The sequence below is a fragment of the Acanthopagrus latus genome, chromosome 9, assembly GCF_904848185.1.
Source record: "Acanthopagrus latus isolate v.2019 chromosome 9, fAcaLat1.1, whole genome shotgun sequence".
Taxonomy (NCBI): domain Eukaryota; kingdom Metazoa; phylum Chordata; class Actinopteri; order Spariformes; family Sparidae; genus Acanthopagrus; species Acanthopagrus latus.
This window is the reverse complement of record NC_051047.1, coordinates 21,300,914-21,324,231: the sequence shown is the minus strand read 5'-3', so window position 1 is coordinate 21,324,231 and position 23,318 is coordinate 21,300,914. Positions and strand designations below refer to the sequence as shown.

At 41.5% G+C, this 23,318-nt stretch overlaps 2 protein-coding genes across 4 annotated transcripts in view; both read right to left on the bottom strand.

Moving 5' to 3' along the window:
• Positions 1 to 640: 640 nt before the first annotated feature.
• On the bottom strand, positions 641 to 12,397 carry hnmt (histamine N-methyltransferase). 2 transcript variants are annotated; one of them, XM_037110827.1, is made up of 7 exons: positions 12,301 to 12,397; positions 11,477 to 11,625; positions 8,611 to 8,663; positions 7,630 to 7,737; positions 5,399 to 5,529; positions 5,124 to 5,217; positions 641 to 2,300 (listed from the first exon to the last, which is right to left on the bottom strand). In XM_037110827.1, exons 2-7 carry the CDS (start codon positions 11,611 to 11,613, stop codon positions 1,942 to 1,944), a joined length of 882 nt encoding a protein of 293 aa, XP_036966722.1. In that variant the 5' UTR covers positions 11,614 to 11,625; positions 12,301 to 12,397; the 3' UTR covers positions 641 to 1,941. The 2 variants fall into 2 exon arrangements, with proteins under 2 accessions (XP_036966722.1, XP_036966723.1); XM_037110828.1 differs by having other exon boundaries at positions 12,229 to 12,310.
• A 6,367-nt stretch (positions 12,398 to 18,764) lies between these two features.
• Positions 18,765 to 23,318, bottom strand: part of thsd7ba (thrombospondin, type I, domain containing 7Ba) — a 166,079-nt gene continuing 161,525 nt past the window's right edge. For both annotated transcript variants that reach the window (XM_037110810.1, XM_037110811.1), the window contains 4 exons: positions 22,102 to 22,184; positions 20,311 to 20,506; positions 19,864 to 19,951; positions 18,765 to 19,508 (listed from right to left, as the gene is read on the bottom strand). In XM_037110810.1, the coding sequence (XP_036966705.1) occupies positions 19,427 to 19,508; positions 19,864 to 19,951; positions 20,311 to 20,506; positions 22,102 to 22,184 (449 nt within the window). In that variant the 3' untranslated portion in view covers positions 18,765 to 19,426. The remainder of the gene's footprint in view (positions 19,509 to 19,863; positions 19,952 to 20,310; positions 20,507 to 22,101; positions 22,185 to 23,318) is intronic.

The window sequence follows — 23,318 nt, the reverse complement described above, 5'->3', positions numbered from 1 at the left end:
TAATGTTCCCGTGTGAAACTAAGCCAATATATTGCACATCTGTATGTACGTTGCACTACTGCAGGTTGAAAGGCTGAATATATGTGATTTTTAAAGAGTCTTCTCAGATTTAAGTTGTGTAGAGTTATCAGAGTTCTCTCTCTCTCTCTCTCTCTCTCTCTCTCACACACACACACACACACACCCTCCTGTCCGTGGGCAGCTGATTGATATGTTTAATTTCTGCATTTATAAGCCACACTAGAACCTCTACATCAGCTGAATATCAATTTGATTAACTCCACTGTGTAGTTAGCGGCAATGCTTCATCTTCAAGTGATTTTCGGTCAATAATAAGTCTCAAATTAAAATCCTTCTGACTGACTGACTAACAGAAAAATACATTTGCATAGGGTTTATAAGACTAATTTCTGTGTATTTTAAAGTCTAACAATGATGAATATGGAACCGGGCTTATAGCCGAGATAAGTATACAAACATTTTTCTACAGCTACTATGCTAAACAGAAAGGCAGCAGAAAACAGGTTCTGGTTTTTAATTTGTCCCTCAGTGATGTAAATTTTATGCAGTATAACTGAATGCAAAGACACAAAAATCCATCACCAAATCTCCACGGAATATTAAAATGTTCAATTTTCCATTTATTTTTTTATTTCCAAAGTAATATGATGTGATGAGAGCAGCGGCGTAAAGGGGCTGCCAGCAGTAGCCCATAAAGATTATGTGATAGCAGCATCTGAAGCTGATGTCTGAAGCTGATTAAAACACATAACTTTATGTTTTGATTTGGGGGCTCATGACAAAATAATAAATTGCACATATAATTTGTTCAGAAAAAAATATATAGAATCAAGTCTTACATTTTGCACGAACATAGACATTTATCATGAAATGGGGAAATAATTCTGGTATGGACAAAAAACATCATGTAAAACAAACAAGCCATTTCACACAGGCTAAAATCATATTAATTATGTACAGTCAATTATAAACAGTACAATTTGAGACAATCACCATGTTTAAAACTAATTAACCAACAGTTCTATTATCATCCTACTGCTAATTTCACTTTTCAACAGGACGTTTTTCAAGGGAGCTGAGTAGGTTTGTCGCAATTTTGTTTTTTTAGTCAACAATTGATCAAAATCAGTGTTCAGTTTCAACCATCAAACTCAAATGAATCATCGACCATTATCCCCCTCCCCTCTGCCACGACACGCCGACTTGTGCCCGTCCAAACGTAATAAAAACACTTCAGAAGACACAGCTAGTTTATCAGTAGCCTGCAGCCGCACTCCTACGCTGCATTCACGTGCTCCTCAGATTGGTCCCACTTCCAGAGCTCAGAAGTCGTTCTCCTGACTTTGTGCATCTGGTCGGAATATGGGAGCAGCATGGATGATGTTCTGCAGCTTAATGTGTTTAAACGACACACTGACAGCTGTCTCTGGCATTTGAGTGACATGGACGAGCAAAGGAAACAGATCATCATCCTCATGTGACGTCAACTCTGCAACTTGTGCATCAAAATGTTCTCTGAGTTTACGAGTTGTTGTTCCGACCTGAGGGGAACTTTCCCCGCTCAGAAATACACTTTTCTGATTATTCTAATACCAAGCGAACACACTAAAAAGTAACTCTGACAGTACTGAAGATGCTTCAGAGATCCTTTATTAATGAGACGAGGGTTCACACGACGAGAAAAAAACCGTAATGAAACTAAACTGATAACGTTGCCAAAGATCCTCGATTAATTCACTTGATAAGATGATTTACTCCGAACAGTTTTGAGATTCCAAACTGTGTAACAATTTCTGTGTTTTGCTGATTATTATTGAATGGCTAATTTGTGTTTTTAGCATAGCATAGCTGTCTAATCAAAATTGTGATTGTAAAATCGCAAGTCACATGGAATGGTGGGTTTGGAGAACCGTGACACCCCTAGCGTGGATCTAAGACGATTACTTCAAGGTTGTTGTTAAAGATAACTCTGCCGTTGGACTCCACGCTACAGCCTGGCTGCCGAAGTGTTTTCATGACACCGGCTCTCAGCTCAGGTGGGGCCGTCTTACTGAAGTCCAGCACCTCCGTGAGAAAATCGAGCAGCAGCTCTCCCTTCTCATCCCCCTCGGTAAAACACTCGGTGATATCCAGTTGAGATGGCAGATTGTAGCTCTGGTAGCTCACTCCCTCCGAGTCCAGGAAGCTTTTGATGTCTCCTGTGGTCACACACTGACTTATTTCCGTGTTACAGAGTTGTCTCCTGTGAGTCTTCCACAGTTTTCCCCAACCACTCTCACCTGGAATAGACGACATGAAAGCAAGACTGAGAATTTACGGCCATGCTGGTGGCACGGTGAGGCTGCTCTGACGCTGCAGTGCTGAGTCTGTACTCGCAGTGTGTGCGCTCAGGGAAACATCGTTAGTCGCAGCAACTTAGTGTTTGAAGTCTGTGAACTTCACAAGCAGCAGCTGATGTAACAGATTAGCAAACTTAAAAAAAGAGACAGTATGAATATGCTCGTACCACATGCTCGCAACCACATCAAGCACAAATCCCCTGAATGTAAATGTAAATGACAACTACAAAAGTTGTTACACTTAAACAGGTAATTGTTAACTGTGTGTGCGCTGCCATACTGCTGTGATTTCATGTGAGGTTATGATGGTGAAGTCTTGGTTGGCCTTGCTCGAGTTTTAGAAATTGAATTACCACACGGATGACCGTTCCACTGCACTTTCTTTGTTTGTCTTTGTTTTCTCCTTGAGTTCCGAATAAAATGGAATGCAGCATTAAGTACATCAGTGCTTTGAGCTAAATCACCAGCATACTAATGCAAACACATCACAATGCTAACATGCTAAAGCTAAACACAACTTACACAGCTACATCAGGTGCCACTGCAACATGTTTCATAAAACTGCAGCAGCACACATTTTTGTAAATGTCCCTGTGGGGTAGTTTATGTAGGACAAACTATAAGAGCTTTACAGATTTGCATATCTGAGCACAGAAATGCACACAGGCTACTGATTGTGCTGCTGCTCAGCGTTATGTACAGGCTAACCGTGGATCTGTAGCATCAATAAAGACAAAATCTCATCCTCTGCTTGAGGTGAGGTGGTGATTAAAGAAGTAAATGTGTTTCCTATAACTAACTGAGGGATGCACTGCCTTTAAGAACAACTATTTAACTGCAGGGTAAATTGTATTTGTGTTTCAAAAGTGACTACAGTGCAGTGTGGCAGTTGGACACTGGCTATGGCAACTCCCACCCTTGCAAACATTATACAAAAAGATACAAAATCCAGTTTACTCTGCTCTCGGTCGAATATTTGTTTGCCTAATGTCGTCATTGTCTGCTTGTTCTTTGATGACACAGTCATCAGAGTCAAAGCGCTGGTCTGTTTACACTATTAGAGGCTTTTAAAATCAATTTGTGTACAGAGTTCCCTTTTGTCCTTTGGCAGGTGTAGTGTTTACAGTGCTTATTATCTTAATGTGGTTTGATAGCATGCGATCATTTGATTATTAGCATTGAACACAAGCACAGCTGAGAGTGATGGAAATGTAATTGGTCATAAAACCCAAAGTGAACAAATTTTGACCTTTATGGTGGCACTGAAAGGTTAAGGGAACAAATGTGATTTTTATTCATTCAACAGTGTAATATTTGACTGTAAAACACAAATGTCAACCTCGTGCTGATGCTGGCAGAAAAGTCGAGGCATCACCAAAGTCATTAAAATACATGTGACAGCTGTGAATATCTGCACAAATCTTGGGCCAATCCATCTACTGAATGTTGAGATATTTTACTGGATGAGTATAAACGAGCAGAAATGTTAGTAGAAACTGGAATAGCTTAGAGATCACCAAGCCAGTAGGTCCATCCTTAACATCTGCACCAACGGAAATCAATCCAATCATTTTTGTGATACTGGACTAGGGATGGCATGATGAAAGATTTTATTGGGGTTTGTGTGAATAAAATACACATTACGCTGATGATGCATAATTGTTATTAATGGGCTAATCATGAATATCCTCACATGACTTTAAAAAGATGTCTAGCTCACTGACATGCAGTCTTAAACTGGTTTCCTGATTTATTTTGAATTGCCTCAGCACCATGGCTGAGGACGTAACTTGCACAGTGTATCTCTCACAAAAACAAGTTCAATCAGATGTGTGTAAATACTACAGATTCCAACTTAAAGACTGAGGACGACATGAGGTCACCATCATTAATGTATCATTTACTTGTGCAGGAGGACCTTATGATGTATGATTAATTATTTAAGGTTCTATGATTGGCTGTTTCACTAAAAAAAGATGCAATCTTAAACAGTGCAATAGTAAGCTAGCCCACAGCATGGTTCCCCACCATCTTCCCGAGCTCCGAGCTTCCAGTTCATGCAGACTTGAGTAAAATGATAAGACAGCTAGCTGCACTGCTAACAGAGCTAAATCGCTGACAGCAGGTAAACGTATCAGTAGTTAGCAGTTACTCTGATGATATGCTGCCGCATATTTGTTTGAAATTTGAATCCTTACATACTACATCTTTAAAGTTTTAGGAATATTTTGAGGATTACTGCGATACTTGCAATGACGTGAGACAGGCTGATCATAAAATGATATTATCACTTGACCCCTGTGTAATCTGGACAGAGTCGAGGACTGATGGACTGACATCGCTGTGCAGCCTTGGACACAAAGGAAAGCAAAGCAACATCCTTTGAAGGGACATGTTTGTTTGGCTAATTACTGAATTAAATTCAGTAAATGAAGAATGATTTTCACAGAAATAAATGTGGAGCTTCTAATTAGAAACCACCTGACTGCTTTGTCCACTTACTCCATAATTAATCTGAGCGGTTTGTACCAAAACAGCAGGCAAAGGTTTCTCTCTTTTTAATCCTAGCTCTGATAACCACAGTAATAGTGTTTTTTTTTTTTTTTCCTGAGCGACAGCGTTAAACTAGTCTCCATCCCTTTACTGTACTGTATGTTGGAGCTCTAGCTACAGTATACTCACTGTAAACTGCATAAAAAAAAAAAACAGAGTGAAGAAAAGATGATATGCCTTGATAAGTTAAGATTAGATCCATCCACTCACCAGACACCAGAATGATCACAAGCTTCCCATTCTTGTCGAGGAGACTCTGGAAGAAGCTGACGGTCGCTCCAGGATCCTTCACATAGTACAGCATCTGTCGATTTCAGCACAGATAATGAGTTGGTAACTGGATTCGGAGAGCACCTAATTATAACGCTATGCTAGACAGATGTTCTAATGGGATTAATTGCTGTGGAGCCCCGCCAAATGAATATGACCTAGATGTGTCAGAAACACAGTTTGTGGGCCAGAAGTGCCACAGTGGCAGCACTAACCTGAATCATGTGGATGAAGTCAGCCTTCTTACTCATCTTCTTCTCTTTCCACTGCGCCTCAAACTCTGCCGCGGTCATCTTGTTCCAGTGGAACTGGACCCAATCTAATTCTGGTTTCTTTGACACCAAAACTGCATCGACGGACATAAAAAATGAGTCACGGAGAGTGTCTTATTAGTCCTATTACAGTTGCAGTAAGTTTTTAAGATCTCTGTTAAATTCAATAATTGACTGGTCAAGTCTTGAGAGTGTAACATTCTTTAATAATGTTGTAAATACAGTAGAGAATGAAAAATACATTTTAAATTTCCCCTTTTTGACGCCTCTGCCAAGGAGGGAATGTATTCACTGTGTCTGTTGGTTGGTTGGTCAGCAGGATTACACAGAAAACTACTGAACTGATTTCCACAAAGCTTGGATGGAAGATTACTAACTTCTGGTGTGGATGCAGATAAAAAAAGGGATAGATGAAGGACTGTTTCACTCACTGTCTTCAACATCACAAGTTCATTTCTCAGGGAATAATGCATGGTGATAAAATCGGGCGTATTAAGGTGGCTGTGAGCTATTAGCGAGCATAATTTGATGAGGTTCCAGATAAAAATCTATTTTTATTCCTCGGCGTAATTGAAATTATGGCTCCATCTTCATTGTTTTGTTGTCACAGTGGCTTGCAGATGAAGCCATTATGAGTGGTTTAAAATCTAGCATGAATGAATTAAAGGGGGCTGCTGGGCCTTGGCAGACGTGTGCGCCGGCTAGTTTTTATATTTAATCAATATGGTCCTCTGAGTCTTCATCAACTGAAGAAAGAAGAGCGAGGATAAAAACTGATAATCATGTTATTTATTGATGATGCACGTGCTGAGAGATTTCATTATACCCTTCAGATGCTAATTATGTGAAGATCTCTTGCCATGTCTAGGTATAACTGAAGCAACACTACGTAGAAATACATGAGCGGAGTGCTGTGGATCAGATTCAGTGTCTTGTTATCGAAAGGTTGCTGGTTTGATTCCCCTGGTCTGCATGTCGAAGTGACCTTGGGCAAGATACTGAACCCCAAACTGCTCCTGATGTGCTGCTCAGCAACTCGCATGGCAGCCACCACCATCAGTGTATGAACGTGTGTATGAATTACTGTAAGTTGGACAAAAGCGTACAAGAAGGGTAAATGTAGAATTGTGCGTTTTGACGCCCCCCACAGTTTTTGAGTGCACCACCACTGTTGTAAATACAAATCCCGGATCTGTAACAATTCATCAGATGTAACATAGGCGCTAAATACAAAATAAAAATCATTACGTCATAACAATGTCTACCGATATCTTGAAGTAAAAGCATGTTACGCTGTGATCTTACCCAGGATATACAGTGCCGAAACAAGTGATATAGACACCACTCACCATTCAAGACACTGTACCATCATCATGACCTGGAAGCTGTTGTTTTAAGGTAAATTATGCATTATGCTGCTTTAAAATCAACCAACTTTGAACTCATTTCCTTCCAGCTGTCCTCTGTAAACCCACACAGCCGTGACTCCCTCTGTGAACTCTCTCTTGTGCTGATTCAAAGGGAGGCATTCGCAGGCATGTCTTCAGATCACAAACAGACTCCCAACATGTTTTGCTAAGTGCTTTTAAGAAACACTAATCCTGGCTGACATGTGTGTCAACAGAGAACCACCTACAGAAGCTCCCAAGACAAAAAAAAAAAAAAAAAAACCCGGGGTGGTGTGAGAACATGACGAGCACTTAAAGGGGAGGAACGTCAGGAACACTTCCCCGCACACACGTCTTTATTTATTTACTTTTTTAAGTATGTTTTCTCTGTGGTACCAGAACCAGACATACTTGATGTGAAGCTACTGGTCAGAGAGCAGCAGAATTGGAGCTGGGAGGGTGTCAGTGTTTTATTCACTTCAGAAAGGTTTATACTCGCTGACATGAAGGCTCGGATCTGGGACTGGGGGTTGAAAGAGCGATCCCCCACTCACACATGAACGACAGTAGCACGTCTGCATTAGTGTGAAAGCCAAAGGCAGCTTTTAAAATGTGTTCTCTGCATTCAAAATGATCTAATATAATAATAAAAAGCGAAATATATTTATATTTTACCCTTATTTGCTGTTAAATTAAGTATTAAAACAGATTTTCGGGGGCACAAGAATGTAGATACAGTGTCAATTTGTGGTATGCGAGTCAAGTGTGTGTCGATAAAGGCAGTACCTCTGTAGTTATGTTGCTGCTGCCCACTAGGCTCAACCACCTCGTTATCCACCGTCACCCCTGGGTGCTTCAGACGGAGCTGGGAGAGCATCTCAAGGTCAATCTCACCTACAGGCACCAACACACTTTTTTTTGAAAATGGCTTGCAAGTAAAATCCTGACCTACTTTCCCCTACAACAGCCAAACTCAAACTAAATACACACACAAAAATATTAAAAAAAAACAGGTTGAGTCGAGCAGCGTTTCATCACAATCCTCTAATTTAAGCAGGAAATAGCTAATGGCACTTGTCAGTTTTGCAGGAAATTATACGTTTAATGCTGCGAGATTCAGAGTTACCCAGAGTTATCACTGTGATATTCATTTCAATCTCATTTAGCCACAGGCAGGTGATTTTGCTCGAGCTCTTATTGGAGCTGACAAGTTGCTTTGTATAAAGGGATAAATTTGAGTAAAGAAGCCGATCTGGACAGGCGCTGAATCTTTCTGATTAGATTGAATAATACCTTGCGGGGGAGTTTGTAGTCATTCTAATGGATTTTACAGTCCATTAGAGAATCCGTAACATCGCTCCATTATGATACCGACATGACAGCTCAGGTAAATTAAAAAGATTGGCTTTGACATAAGTGAAGGGTAATAGCACTCATGGGCAGGCCGTGGGTTTGCTGGGAAACAAATTAACCTTGCTGTATCACGAGCGTTCCGAAACTAGTAAAATCAAGGACTGGTCCGGTCACCCTGACAGCAGAAATATTAATCTGACAACCGGACAGATGCAAACCCTTGACAGTCATAATAAGGGCGAAGGTTTTTATACTGCTGCAGCCAATAAATGACAGCGCAGCAATAGGATATGTAATAGCAAGCTGATTCAACAACGCCCCCTCACCTTCGCTGTCTGCGGCAGCTATTTACAGTGTCACGCGGCACATAAGGTAAGTTCGGCAATAAAAGTGTCCTATAGCGTGCGTTCTCACCGGCTCCGCTTCCAACTCCAATGACATTTAGATGGGACTTTCCATTTCCGATGCTGTGGGGAGAGAAGGAGAAGAAGAAGAAGGGAAAAAAAAAAAAAAAACACGCTGTGAGTCTTCAGAGCAGCCATGACTCGGAAAATTCACATCCTCCAACCTGCCAAATGTGGGTCACATTTTTGGGCTTGTAACTGTCAATTCTGCCTGACACCCTCTACGTGAGAGGGACTGTTTTAGCGTCTGAAGCATCTCCAACACCCGGCTTTGAGTGTCGCTGTGACATGTTCCGTCACTCACCGTCTGATTTTTAATAACACTCTTACACTTTTTCATTAATTAACTTGTGAGTCATATGTCTCCAGATTCCTTCCTCTGATCTGCGTCTCAGACACCGACAGGGAGCCGAGAGATGGGTTTTTAGTTCTCTGCATCACAGCACTGGCCTCCTACAGCTCAAGCTTTTATATTCTATTACATTCTTTTATTTAACCTTTATTTTTACTAGGTCTATCCCCACTGAGATTCAGATTTTTTATTTTTACAAGGAGAGTCCCGGCCAAGATGGCCACATAAAAGGAACAAACAATAACCAAAAACAAACCACATGAACATTTTCATATAAAAGAAACAAGCAGCTGATTTAAAACAATCAGCAAATTAAAGTTTACGGCGTCTCTGTAACTCACACCGGCACAAAGATGCAAAAACTTGCACAGTTTTCACAGAGACAGTGCCGGTTGCTTTTTAGGAGTCAGAGGACAATATAGTTAAGGGGGCGGTTCATGCAATACGGCCATTTTTCCTTGTACAAGCTGCAGTGATGCGTACGAAAACACAGAATCAAACAACACAGCATTGCACGCTGAATCCAACATTTTCAAAGAAGAGACATGTGCATGCATAATGTAAAATAGCACCATATTTACATATATCAACACAGAAGAAATATAAGAAGAGGAATTTCCATAAACACACACGCACACTTTGCTAAGCTGCTTATAATCTGTATGTACATTTGTGTGGTCAAATATTGTGGGCATATCAGTGACGAACAGCATGAAATTACCTGTATATAATATCACTGATTTGTACAGGTTATGTTGCTTTATTGTTCTTGTGCCCCAGATCTCATATCTAAATAGCATAGCTGCATTATCATATGTGTATGCCCTACTATTGGACTGGACCGGTGTCGCAGACATTACTTTTTGTACTTTTTGACAAATAAATGCTGACCAACTTGAAGCTCGTGAGGCTTTGAGTGGCCATGAGTTTCAAAGTGTCACGAGTCCCTCCGGATCTCTCTGTCTGTCTCTGTTTCTCTGTGTATTCACTGATTCATTCACTGCACCTGTTTTTTCCTTCTTCCTGTTACTAACCTGTCACTGCAGAAACAGACACACCCTCATCTCATTCCCGCTGCTCTGATCACCTGACCTGCTCTGCCCACTTACTCAGAAGCTCCACATTCCCTGTGATTATGTCAGCAGCATCTACACAGGCCGGCAGTTCAACCCCTCTTCCAGACTGTCTTTAGCGCATTGCTAAGCATTCCAGCCGTCATTGTTTTACAGTCTAATCCTGACTGCCTGAACCTCTGTCTGATTCCTGGGAACTCAAGTAAAAAACAGGAACGGATCAAAACGTGACACAAGCAGCACTGCATAAAATAACAAGGTAAAATACAAAGACGATAAAAACCAAAGAGTGACGAGGTTTCTTCATTAATTCATAGGCTGAGGAAAAGAGATGGGTTTCAAGGCAGGTGAATCAGGATGTATCGGTGGAGGAGGAGGATTTAGCTGTTTGTGGTAAACTATTCCACCGTTATGAGCAGAAATTGGTCAGCGGATCTGAGGGGTCGAGAGGTGCAGTACAGGATGAGCAGTTCTGAAAGGTAACCCGGTGTCAGTACAAGTAGTACAGGTACTCCTAAACAATGAAAACAAACTAAAGAATCTGAAAATCAATCATGACCCAGGGAGATACGGTGTCTTTTCCTGATACCAGTGCATTGTGAAGCCGCTGCAGGCGTGACGGGTCTGACTGACTGTTTCCTGTGTAAAAAGAACTGCAGCAATCACGGCAAGACGAAATGAACGCCTGAGCCAAAGTTTTCTGAATCTTTTAAATGGGCACAAACGATTTTAACTTTTCAATAGATGGAAGAAGCTTGTGTGATGATTCGCGTATCAAATTTCAATCCTGAAACAAACAAAAAAACAAAAACAAAAACAATGTTTTCGGGAAAAAAACAAACAAAAAACAACAACTTTGCTGTAGCGTCTTGGATGCTAGATAAACCATGACAGTCTAGTGGACTAAATATGGTGCCCCGTGTGCAGACGGGGCTCTTTTTTTTTTTTTAAATCTTTTTTTGCCCCTCGCCCATCCAGATCGGCAATGGGACACTAAACAGTAGTAATCAGAAAAATGTTTAATATCGATAATCAGCTGGTCCATCCTTGCCTTCTTAAATCAGGAGATGTAGGCGTGGACATCGCTGCGGCTTCTGTGATCCGGATAATGCAATTAGCCATATTGTGATTTTTCGATTGCATTCTGATTAATTGTGAAGCCCTACATGAACAATAATCATTGCAGCTCTAACGTCCTCTTTATTAATTTCACTTCAGCCTCTTAATTGTATGTTTTTTTCTTATGGCTGTATTGGTGAACTAGTTTATTTAAACTTCTGTTTGTAAATGTTGAGAAACTCTACAGTGTGTTTTAGTAGCAATACCACTTTAAATACATTATATTACACCGTTCCATAAACTCTGGTGCATTCTATCCTGTCGTCAGTGATGTGACTCATAAAAGATCTCTGTGTGTGTGTGTGTGTGTGTGTGTGTGTGTGAAGGATTACCTGGCCAGTATATCTGGCAGCAGACTGTGGATGAAGTCCCTCATACACTGATGCTCAGAGGAGCGCTCCAGAAAGAGCTCAAAAGATTCCTGGTACCTTCCATCATCATTAACCAGACTGTTCAGTGGAGATGACATGGCTCAAGTTATCTGGGAATAAAAAAATTAAAAACATGCATCATTTCCAGGAGCAGCAGAAGAAATGTGTGTACATGCGTTTTTTGTTTTTTTTTTGCTTAAAAACACATTTTTCTTGCATTGCAGGTGAACTCTTCAACCCATCACACATCAGTCACACTGCGTGGGTGGTGCTGGGAGATCTGGACGGGGAGTTACGAGTCTAGCTGTCACATTTGTCATTCGAGGATTCAATGTGGAATAAATCATTTGCCGAGGATTGTTTTGTGGGGGATAAATGCCCATATTAAAAAAATAAAATAAAAATCAACTTTAGGATATTATTATTTCCGTTTATAGAGGGCCAGCTTTTGCACAATTGACCTTCATCATTTGCACTTCCTCTCTCCGTGGATTTGAAACCTGTTGCTGGAAAACGAAACGGTGCGTCCCAACATGAAACCACGTTAAACCGAACTGCTGCTCTCGGCTACAGGTGCGAATCTCCCAGCTGCTGGGACGCAACGTCGCTGTCTTCACGATCATGACGGAGCTGCTCCGCGTATTCAGACGACCGAGACAGCAGCGGAAGCAGAAACACGCGCGTAATGTGCGCAACATCTCATCGGCACTCACATCATGATCACTGTGAGGCTGGTGTTGAAGACAGATTAAGACGAAAGCCAACGCGAACATTTGCGCACTTACACGTTTCTTGCAGGAGTGAGAGTGTTTTCCGGAGAGATCTGCGGGCTGCGACACGGAGAGTCCGCCCACAGCTGCGTTTTTATGGAAGGTCAAAGAGGCCGAAAGAAAAAAAAAAAAAAAGAAAGAGAGAGAGAAGGGGAACAGAAACAAACCAATCCAATGACGTAACACCAGTCTGGCTTAATTTGTAAACTATTAATACATTTTGAATTACATAAGTTAATGTTCATTTTACTGTTGTAAAACAATACAATGCTTTAGTAAGTGATTGAAAGTGTTTAAACTCAATTGCAACCATCTAAATGATGTTTATGTGATTTTGAACAGTTTACTAGTATTGATTTGAATTAGTTTATTAAATATTTTTTTAAAAAATCAGTTGTAATCTTATGATAAATAATTGCTTGATGAATGGTTTATGAAGCGTTTCATTCTGCCATTTGACTTAAAAAAAAAAAAAACATTTTTAATGTCAGTGTTGCATCAACACTTGCTGTTGAAGATTAAAGAGTAGCTCCACCAATTTTGATTTTACAAGCCTTGGGTAGCTCTACTGCATATGTGAGAATGAAACAGTATAAGACCTCTTGTGGCTCCAGAGGATGCTGCAGGAATTTTGAAAAAAATGTCTTCAGTGATGTCACTCAGTGGCTAAATTGCATTGTGGTTAATGTAGGAGCCTGGTCCTGAAAAGCAGTCAGCTGGCCTAGAGTTCAAATCTGCTGGACTCATTATGGACGGATTAAAAACAAATGTTCAAAAATCGATACAGCAGAGCCAGAGATGTCACCTTTCTGTTCCCTATATTCTTTTCAAAACCTAGCGCCTACATTACCCACAATGCCATGTAGCCACTGAGTGAGAAGGTTTTATGCTACTTTTTTTACTTTTGCAGCACTACTTCCCCTAAGTAAACATACTTTTATTCGTAAAATAGGTGGAGTTATCCTTTAAGTTGCTGTTCTAATATTTGTAGTAAGTAGTACAACTAGTTTCCCATCACATTTTCCAATCAGGGGGTTGGATGAGCTTTGTTATTTGGATCACAGCTGTCCCTGAATATCATGGGGTATACAAGAAAGGCTTTAGCAGGGATGGCTTGATCAAAATATCATTTTGTTTAAGATGATAAAAAAAAGTCATATATATTTGTATTTTATTTGTAAAAATGTTGTCGGTGCATACACGTGACCGCCAAAACACAGACAGAAGCAGGCAGACAGGACGAGTTTTGATGATTTATTGGGGAAGTTAATGAGTCACAAGACAAACAAGGCTGTGGTCCAAAAAAAGATCCAAATAGGTAAATATATCTAAAATAAGGTCTGGCAGGTGCTCTTGTAGCTCACTTGGCATGAGCGTACATCCCACGAACAAATACTGTGTCCTCGAGGCAGCAGCCAGTCTGGCAAAAGGAATAACGAGGAGCAGTATCGTACTAAAACAACATAAGATGGTTCGATACGGCTCATATGGTGAAGCCCCAAGATCCCAAATTGGTTTGAAAAAGACAATATTTACACCCATGGCTGAGCTCGTGTATCCACACTAATGCTATGATAGCTCAACAGCTACAGTGAAGATTTGAGCTTTTGAATAAAGTCCTTTAAAATCAATTTGGGGTCTCGGGGCTTCCAGAAACTTTGATGATGCCGGAAACTTCACCCGACTCACCATCGGCATTAAATCTATCCTCTAAGTAATTCGTCATGTCAGTTTTAGTTTTGTCAGGGAAACAAGATTTGACAACGCTGCCCTTCAGCATCACTACACAAAGTAAATGTATTTTTGAAAAGAATAAAAGCGGACACTTATTATGATTTAGCTCAAGTCTCAGCAAAGTGGGTTATCTTACTGTGTGGAGACCAGCGACTGGAAAGACGCGTCACAATGCTTTGATAAGGTTAGCAAAGAAAATGTTAGATACAATACTGTAGTACACTCTTAAAGAGAGAGATACAAAGGACTTTTTGAAATATGATGTTTTACATCAGTTTGTGATAACCAAAAAGAATACATGGTGTAATTTGAAGGAGAGAGAATGAAGGGAATGCCATGTCTCTTGGTTTGTCCGCAGCTCCCAGATTTCCCAGTTGTCATTTAGTAATGTCAGACAGGAAGTAGGCCAAGGACCTAAATTAGATTGTAATTAGGCCACAGACCCCATCTGATAAGGTTTAAATCCAGGGAGTCAATCCAGAGAGGAGCTTTTTACTCATATATGTTTTAGTAGTCAGTGATCCAAGGAGTAGTTTTCTGACAAAAAAAAACAAAAAACTACGACAATATCCATTTTTAGACATGCACCATGTGGATAATTCTCCTCTAGGGCCTCTGCGAATCTTCTCCGTGATCCTCTGTACTCACGTTGGCCTTGTTTTGGGACTCGGTCATATCTTTTCAGCTTCACCTGGACATGGGCCATTAGAGCTCTATTCAAGTAAAAGTACGTCGAAGACAATTTGTTGGGGACACCTTGAGGAAAACATCATATATATTCCGGCCTCTCTTTTTTAAAAAAACATTAAACCTTCAGCATGTATAAAACATTGCCTCGCAAAGCTGACCGTATTAAATCAGTTTGTCCTTTCCTTCATTGGCTCGGAGTCCACGTCTGACTCAACTTCAAAGTCTCTTTATCAATTACACGTGCTTGCACCATCTTATCTACCCGGCCTCATTGCTCTCTCTCTCTCTCTCTCTCTGTCTGTGCCACCTCTGTGTCTCTCAGATCACAGGGGGACTGGTTCTCCGTGTAATCATGACGATTGTACATAAAAAACCAGAGACGACAAAGTGGGCGGAAAAGTGTTTTTTTTCCCACCAAGCGCCACCTCTTTGAAATGAATGAACAAATCTGACTAACTTTGCTTGATTTACAGATACTCTTTAAGATAACAAAACAAAAGTCCGTCTCTCTCTTACAACACACACACACAGACGCTCTGCTGTAGGCCACATAAAGGACTTTGTTACATGTAATGTTTTGAGTTGTATAACGCCGTGCGCGTGCATTGCGTGCAAAGTGCCTCGCAAGGAGATGACATAAATAATAGATAGATGAAAACACAAGACAAACAGCATACATAAAATGACAGAGTTGATTATCATCATGAAGACTCGGAGGGAGGGAAGACTCGTCCGTAACCCTGGCAGAGGTCGCTGAGGGCGTCATGAAGCTGCCCGGCGGCAAGGCGCCAGGGGTGGACGAGATATGCTCCGAGACGCTGAAGGCTCTGGACATTGTTGGGCTGTCTTGTTTGACATTCCTTTTCAGTGTCCCGTGGGGGATCGGGACAGTACCTCTGCAGCGTCAGACAGAGGTGGTGGCCCTTATTTACATAAAGGGGGACCGGAGAGTGTGCCGCAATTGTCATTGTATTACACTGTTCAGCCTCCCTGAGAGAGTTTATTCCATTTGAGAAAAGTATCCAGTCTGGGAACCTCAGAGGGAGCCAGCTGAGGTGGTTTGGGCATCTGACTAGGATGTCTCCTGGACACCTTGAGGTTTTAAGGGCGTGACCGACAATTTATCCACAGATGTTATGGCAATCCCTCCAATAGTTGGGGAGACATTCTCTAAAAAAAACTAACAAAAAATGTCAACCTCATGGTGCTTTAAAAGTGAAATAGTGTTCATCATCTGGGGACCATGAATGTCTGTACATAATTCAGCAGCAATCCATCAAGCAGATGTTGAGATATTCTTAGACCCCTTTCTGCTGCTTACATGGCATCGCTAAACTTCACCCTGAAATCCAAAACATCTTTTTCTTCTGTAGTGATTTAATAACATCACAGGCAACTGCAGAACCAATACTGCAGATGCTTCACTTTTCATCTATGAGGCTTTGTCAGTTCTATTGATTAAGACCGACTCCCCGGTTCTCCTAGACATTCAAACTCAATTCCAGCATGATACTTTTTGTTAGATGGCTTCCTATTATGTCTTCCTGTTGTTCTCCCATCAAAAACTGAATGTTTAATAAAGCCTAATTTCCATAAATACTGTCCAAAAAGTTTTTGTTTTTTTTTCTGGAGAAGAAAAAAGAGACAGATTCATTTCAAGGAGACAAAATACCACCAGCAAGATGATGAAAATGCAGAATTTCATCATTCTGTGGGGGTGTTAGACATGACCACAATAAATCAGTAATACATTATAATAAACATTCATTATTTTAAAAGGTTATTCCATTCCTCCGACTAAATATTCATCAAGCTCTCAGTCTGCTCTGCCAAAACACAGCATGCTGCACTTTATTAGAATGATCAGCTTGCGGTAACAGATGAATCCTGATTACAACTCGACACTGCCACAGTCAGACGGTTCACATATCTTCCCCCGAAACCTGCAAATATGTCTTGAGAGCTACTAAAAAATGAGATGAATCAGACATGACAAGATCAGCCCACGTGCTCGCCACCGATCAGATGGCCATGACACAAGCGTTTGAATTCAACCTCCTCTTAAACAAAAGTGACAGCCTTAAATAAATGAATTAGATGAGACAAAAAGATTTAAACACTATTTCCCGCACAACCTGCGAAGCATCCCTGGGATTATCGGAGTGGGAATCTGACTGGAGGGCAAGATGAATCTTATCAGCTGCTTATATATTCCGGGCTCTGCCTCAGAGCCCGTATCAGTAATTACAATTTATCAGGACTGAGAGTCAAGGAGCCGATGAAGATCACAGCGGGAGTGTAGAGCTTCTCTCGTTTCCAAAAAGATTTCACACAGTTTGAACTCAACGAAGAGCAAAGAATGCAGCGTGTTTTTTTTTTTTTATTTCTTTTTATTTTTTTCACATGGTTCCACAATTTATTTGCATTTTTGTCCAGCTCTCCACGTACACACAATAGTAACACAAATAGCATGGTACTGTAAACAATGAGGGAACAGACTTTTAGATTATCCAAATAGAATTCCTTTTATCAGGTCAGTTGGCTGTTCTGTGTTTTATATAATGGAAATTGGCCCAGGTAATTGGTAATCGATCAATCGCGTAAATTAGACGCGATCAGTTCTTCACAATTGGGTTTTTTACGTCAACTTTCACAGTTACCACACGTCCCGTTTTTTCTTTTTTGTTGGCCAAAGAATTAGAAACATCGCCTAAAAAGAAACTACTCTAAGATGTTTGGCAACTTGTAAAAACAGAATCTCTGCAAGGCCACTCGGAGCACTTTCTGCCAAAATGGATCAAGCATGCCTACGTACAATCAGCTGTTGTAATACGACTGTTACGACACGTAACAACCATATCTGCACAGCCATTAAGATTATAGAGTTACTGGTAAAAATACATTCAGAAGGAGGTCAGATAACATGAGACCAAATCTTCAGTTTGTGGGGTGGGGTTGGGGGGGGGGCAGAGAGGGGAAACAGCAGTAACTCCGGTCAGTGTATCAGGAACCTAATTCTCCAGTGGGTCATGTGAGTAATGCACTGAAGGATCTGCGTCCAAATGTGACTGAATGTCAGCAGTCGTGGTCCACTGGGACGCTGTGGGATAATGCACACAAAAAAAGGAAATAATCATGAATGCCTTGTGGGGTAAGTCATGTCATGTCATCATCTGTAACTGCTTTATCCCTTTTTCAAGGGGTCGCGGGGTTTGTTGCCGGGGCCAATCCCAGCTGTCTCCAGGTGGAGGCAGGGTGCACCCTGGACAAGTCGCCAGCTCATCGCAGCTTGTGGCATAAGAGTAAATCTTAAATTACTTCAGGGCTGAATAAATATGAGTCTTGATTTTCTATGCGGGAGCGAGAGGAACAGAAATGAGAGACGGCTCACTTAAGCAACGTGTGCTCACAAATATTTGGTATTTGATGTCTTTAAACGCTTTCAGCTCTGACTCTGTGGTGCAAAAAACTGAAAAGAAATACACTAGAAAAAGAACTCAAAAGCTATTTTCTCCTCTTCGCTGTGTGTCAGCTGACCTTGAAATAAACAGTGTAAAAGAAAATGAAGTGTGACGTCCTTGTAACAGAAATAAAGTGGAGCATTTGCTCCAGTGGATAAATTCTTCATCTGTTTCTGAAATCGGTGCTTTTTCTGTTTTGCATTTCATGAAAATGTGTGTAGGAGGTATGATCTTTATCATGCTGGTAATTCATTAACCGCCTGTAAATGTTGTTCTTTGTTAACTCATGACGGCATTTGTTGCCAAAGGAGCCACTTTCAGTTGAAGCTGTATGTTTTCAATACATTTCTTTATCTTTTTCTTTCAATTTATTCCTGGCCGAGAGTCTCATGAGTGTCAGGGAGGGGAAATTACTGCATCATTGTATCGTTAAATTCAAGGCAAGCCTGCTTTTGGTTTCCACATTTACACAACATATGGCATCATCAACAAAACACAATCTGACGGCAACAACTTGCATTACAATTAAAACACTAGAAAAGTCATTTGAAAGGAAAAAAAACAAAACAAAACAAAACAAAAGTGAATCAGCACTAACGTAGTGCATAGAGCATCTTGTTTATTCTCAGAAATTCAAAAAAAGGCTGTTTGTTTACCCAAAAGGCTTGTGACATTTCCTTTTACAAAGATCCAGCACTGATGAGACAAAGTCAAATGTCAAACGTTCCGGTGTTCCACCTTTTTGGATGTTGGCTCGAGATGCTTCGTCTCACTCATGACACAAATACGAGACAGATAACAAGGCGGTCCCACGGAAACACGTCCAAAATCAACACTTGTGGATCCACTCTGTCTTTGCCTTTCAGGCGTCCTTAAGTCTTGTGTGTCGAAAACAGTGCTTCAGCTGGCTGTTCACATAGCTAGCAGTTAAAAAAAAAAGAAAGAAACAGAGGTCCATTTATTTCCTATGCCTAGAGACCTTTTATCTCATTTTCATTATTCATGTTCGGCTTTGGTTCCCTCTTCTGCGGGGAGGAAAGTTGGCTGCAGCCAAAAAATTCAGGGCTCCATCGCCCTTCAGCAGCAAATTCATGTGCGCTGCATTTTGCAGTACTGTTGGCACGACAGCAAACAGTCAGCCAGCAGCGAGCCGGCCAGCAATCAGTGGTGTGTGATGGACGTGCCTGCTAACAATCTGAACGCGGTCAGGAGTCTGTCCGAGGCCGAGCGCGTCCTCGTGAGGTATAGCAGCCGGGTTACATATCCATGTCGCCGTCGTAGGCCAGGGTCAGGGGCTTCTGCGGAGGAGGAGACGTCTTAGTGGTTTTGGTCGGCTTACTGAAAAAAAAAAAAAAAAAAAATGAAATAAATAAATAATTGACAAGAAAGAAAAGCTGACAGGGTATCTGACTTCGCAGCACAGAGCAGCCCAACTTGATTTCAGCCTCTACAAAGAATTCCATTATCTGATACCAGCAGCACGCAGCAGACAAAATATTGTGAGGAGTATAACTCATACTTGACAAGGTGCTTTTCAGGGGAGGGTGGGGGAGCAGGTGGTTAGGAATTTGCTTTGCTTTCTCAGTGTTCAGTCTGTTCTCATCTACAACGTGTGTGACCTACAAGTGGGGCTTTTGTTCTCGGGGAAATTGCACGGTGAGGAATCTCGTAAAGAATGTAATACGGTACGTACCAGACCAGGAATGATAATGCAATAATGAAGAGTATTAAGATGAATCCGACGGCAGTCACGGCGTAAACCCACAGCTTTACTCTTCCATCTGTGCAGTCGGAAAAGCAGGTCTTAATGCAAAGTTTTAAAAACATACGTACGTCTGCATCATTAGTCTGGAGGTCTCTGGAACTTTCTGAATCCTAACCTTTCAGAATAAAGCAGTAGGTTTATTCCCTTTTTTAAATATACTGCAGAGAGGAGCAGCTAGAATTTCTTGACATTTTTATGATCCATTGAGTTTTTTTTTTTATACAGCACACACATAATGATGAATGTCAGAAAACATTGACCTAGAATGGATTCCACCCCCAGACCAGTGATCCCAGAGCTACAAAGGCTGCTTCAAAGGCAGGAATGATCTCAGGCACGGCGGCTGAGCTGTAAAGATGATTTCCATTTCAGTACCTGGGCCAACAGGTCGTAAGGTCCACTCGTTGAAGAGGTCCTGAGCCTGAGACGGCCCTGGTTTTAATCTTCCAGAGTTGGTTTTCACGTCCGCCTTCTTGTTGTTGTCCACCCCCGGGGTTCTGGTGCAGTAGTCCAAGAAGCCGTGCGTGGTCATCACTTCGGTGTAACCCTTCTCACACCCACACACGCCGCTCTGCACGGGGAGGAGGTGAGGCCGGAAGAACATCATTTACAGCCAACACAAGACACCTGCAATCTTTACTTCCCATTATAACAAAACACTTCTGACACAACAGTCTGCCGTGTACAAGGACCAGTCTGCTGCGCTCTACTCTTTAAAAACTTTCTGTTATCAACACCGGTTGATTTATTCCAGCAGTGACATTAAGATGCGCTCCTCGGGGGGTAGATTACACCGACACTTCACAGGCATTTCATCAGCATTAAGCATCATAAATGCAATTACATTAAATGTTCAATGGCATTGAAATAGAACTTTGTCAGCCACCACAATGGAAAATGTAAGAAATGTGGCAGCAAGTTCGACAAACAAACCAAAAAACTATTTTCATAATGATGTTTTATGAAATGTTGTAAGAATGGTCTTCTTTACCTTGTGGTACGTGTCCACAGGAGTGTCATTTGATGCGAGGACATGCAAAGCTTTGCAAAAATAGCTCAGCGGAATGTGTTTCTGCGGACATTTTTTGCGGGAATTAAACCACATAGTTGCAGAAACTGTCTTCATTTTAACTCAGCAACGTTTAGTGTTTTATAGGTTTTTAGGAGATTCCTGAGCAACCATGATTTGCATAAAATAGCCAGAATAAAATAGTTTAGGCAAATAAGGAGCGAATGGGAAGTGAGGACACAAGGGATCCTGTGGACACGTACCTTTAGCAGGTACTCTTTGACAGAGTCTGCCATGCTGCAACCCCATGTTTCTACAGGAGCCCAGAAAGGACAACGCAAACAGAGGGGTGTTCAGTCAATTACTAACCGCCACTACCACACAGCTAGATTCCCCTTCACACTGGTCTCCTAAGACTAGAGTAGACTATTTTCCACAAACAACAACAGATAAGACACCTAAAAGAAAGCAGAAAGCATTAAAATATTGCACAGAATACTGTGGGGCAAGATGTGTGCTTCAGGTTGGGGTTTAAATAGCTGATTGAATTAAAATAGTCTTTTTTTTTGACATATTGTTGGTTGCCGAAGGCACCATGTAGTGCCTTTCAGAGCTCAGTCTCAAACTGAGAACATTAAGGCTGAGAACAGACTCTATGACTGCTTAAGGCTTCATCTCTTGTCCTCGCAGCGCACTTCATCAGGGGCTTCCCCATTATTTCCTCCGGCAGCTATTCTAGCCGGCTTATTCCTGCAGTACAGGTCACCAAACAAGTCAAGTGGGATGTTAAAAGACTCTCTATCAGGGTTTCAGGAACGGTTTCTAAGACCGAGTGTTTCCTAAGGAGATGAAGCCTCAGTGCAGTTACACCGAGGGTACTCAGAGGGGCAGTAAAACGTCAAACTCGGGCTACCCTCTGTCGTTTTCACGGCTGCTTTCTGTGCAGTTTCCCCCCCATCTCGGTGTAGTCTCTACCAGAGACTGAGCCCACGTCCACTGCTAATAATACAATTATCCTTTAATGGCAACAAAATATGTCATCCATCAAAGTCCATTTAAATCCTCACCTAGGATGTGGTGGCGACAGGAAACAGACAAAAACACACAGTGAGAATTACAGAGATCACAGATGTCGGATCAAAGTACAGTGATCTTACCGGCGTGCAGTGCGAGAAGGGTTTCATGCACGGAGGATGGCAGTGTCTGACCGTGGTCGGCCTTTTCTGCGGGAAACAGCCCCCTGGAGAGAAACAACAGGTTCGTATTTCTGTTCCTTTGCCCATTGATCACTAAATTAATGTACTGTCACACCTGATTAATGTGCTCAGTTGCCTATCAGAGTCCCTGATCAATCTGTGAACATTTTAATTCCAACATGGAAAATTGCATGTCAAAATATCAAAGACTAATGCCTTGGGCTCTTGCCTTCTCTGCAGAGCGAGGTTACTCCTTCTGGGCCGGGAACACTTCCTTACAGCGATAAGATCACATTCACCCACTATTTACAGCACATCAAGCTCGCCTAAAGCTTTTCGGTTCCCACAGCACTATTACCTTTGTTCTGTTTCTCTACGCCTGCTTTGCTTCCCACAAATACAAATGCATGATTATATTTATATGGATTGAAAGCCTCCCAGCTCAGAGTCTGGCTTATTGATTACTTATGTTAAGAGGGAGAGAAGAAATCAATAGAGGCTGCACTGCGAAAAGGCAGATCAAATAAGGTGTTAAATTCAACTAGAACACTATGCTAAAATTATTCCTTGTGTGTGTGTGTGTGTGTGTGTGTGTGTGTGTGTGTTTGTGTGTGTGTGCGTCTCCACATCGATGTGCAAGGCCGCCGTCGTGAAACGTTGCCAAGTGATTCTTTCTTTGCAGGGGCGGTGTGTCGGATGCTATCTATCGCAGGGTATAACCCGTAAAAAGTAAACTAATATCATAACCTGAGATTGAAATTACAACAAGGAAAGACATCACATCAGTTTTGTTTATTTTTTTGTATCCACCTTTCTCACTTGTTTCCGAACATTTCAATTATCTCCTGAGCCAACAAGGAAATCGATTGTGAATGTATTTTCAAAACCAGCTGCTACAATCACCTCTGCCAGAAATCACCCGTGTGACAGCTTCCTCAGATGAATGAGAGAAGACACTCACTGTCATGACAGTGCAAATAATCTGATACACATATCCAATGTGATCCAGGCTGAATAGAAAAATGTGACTCTGTGGAGCTGTTTGCCATTCACACGATTCAGCTCATTGCGGCGGAACAAAAACAGAACTGGGACACTTTCGGCGCTGTCTGCATTTAGCCGGGGAGATATTCGTATCTATGTAAGAATGTGCGTCTGTGTGTGTTCTACAAAACCAC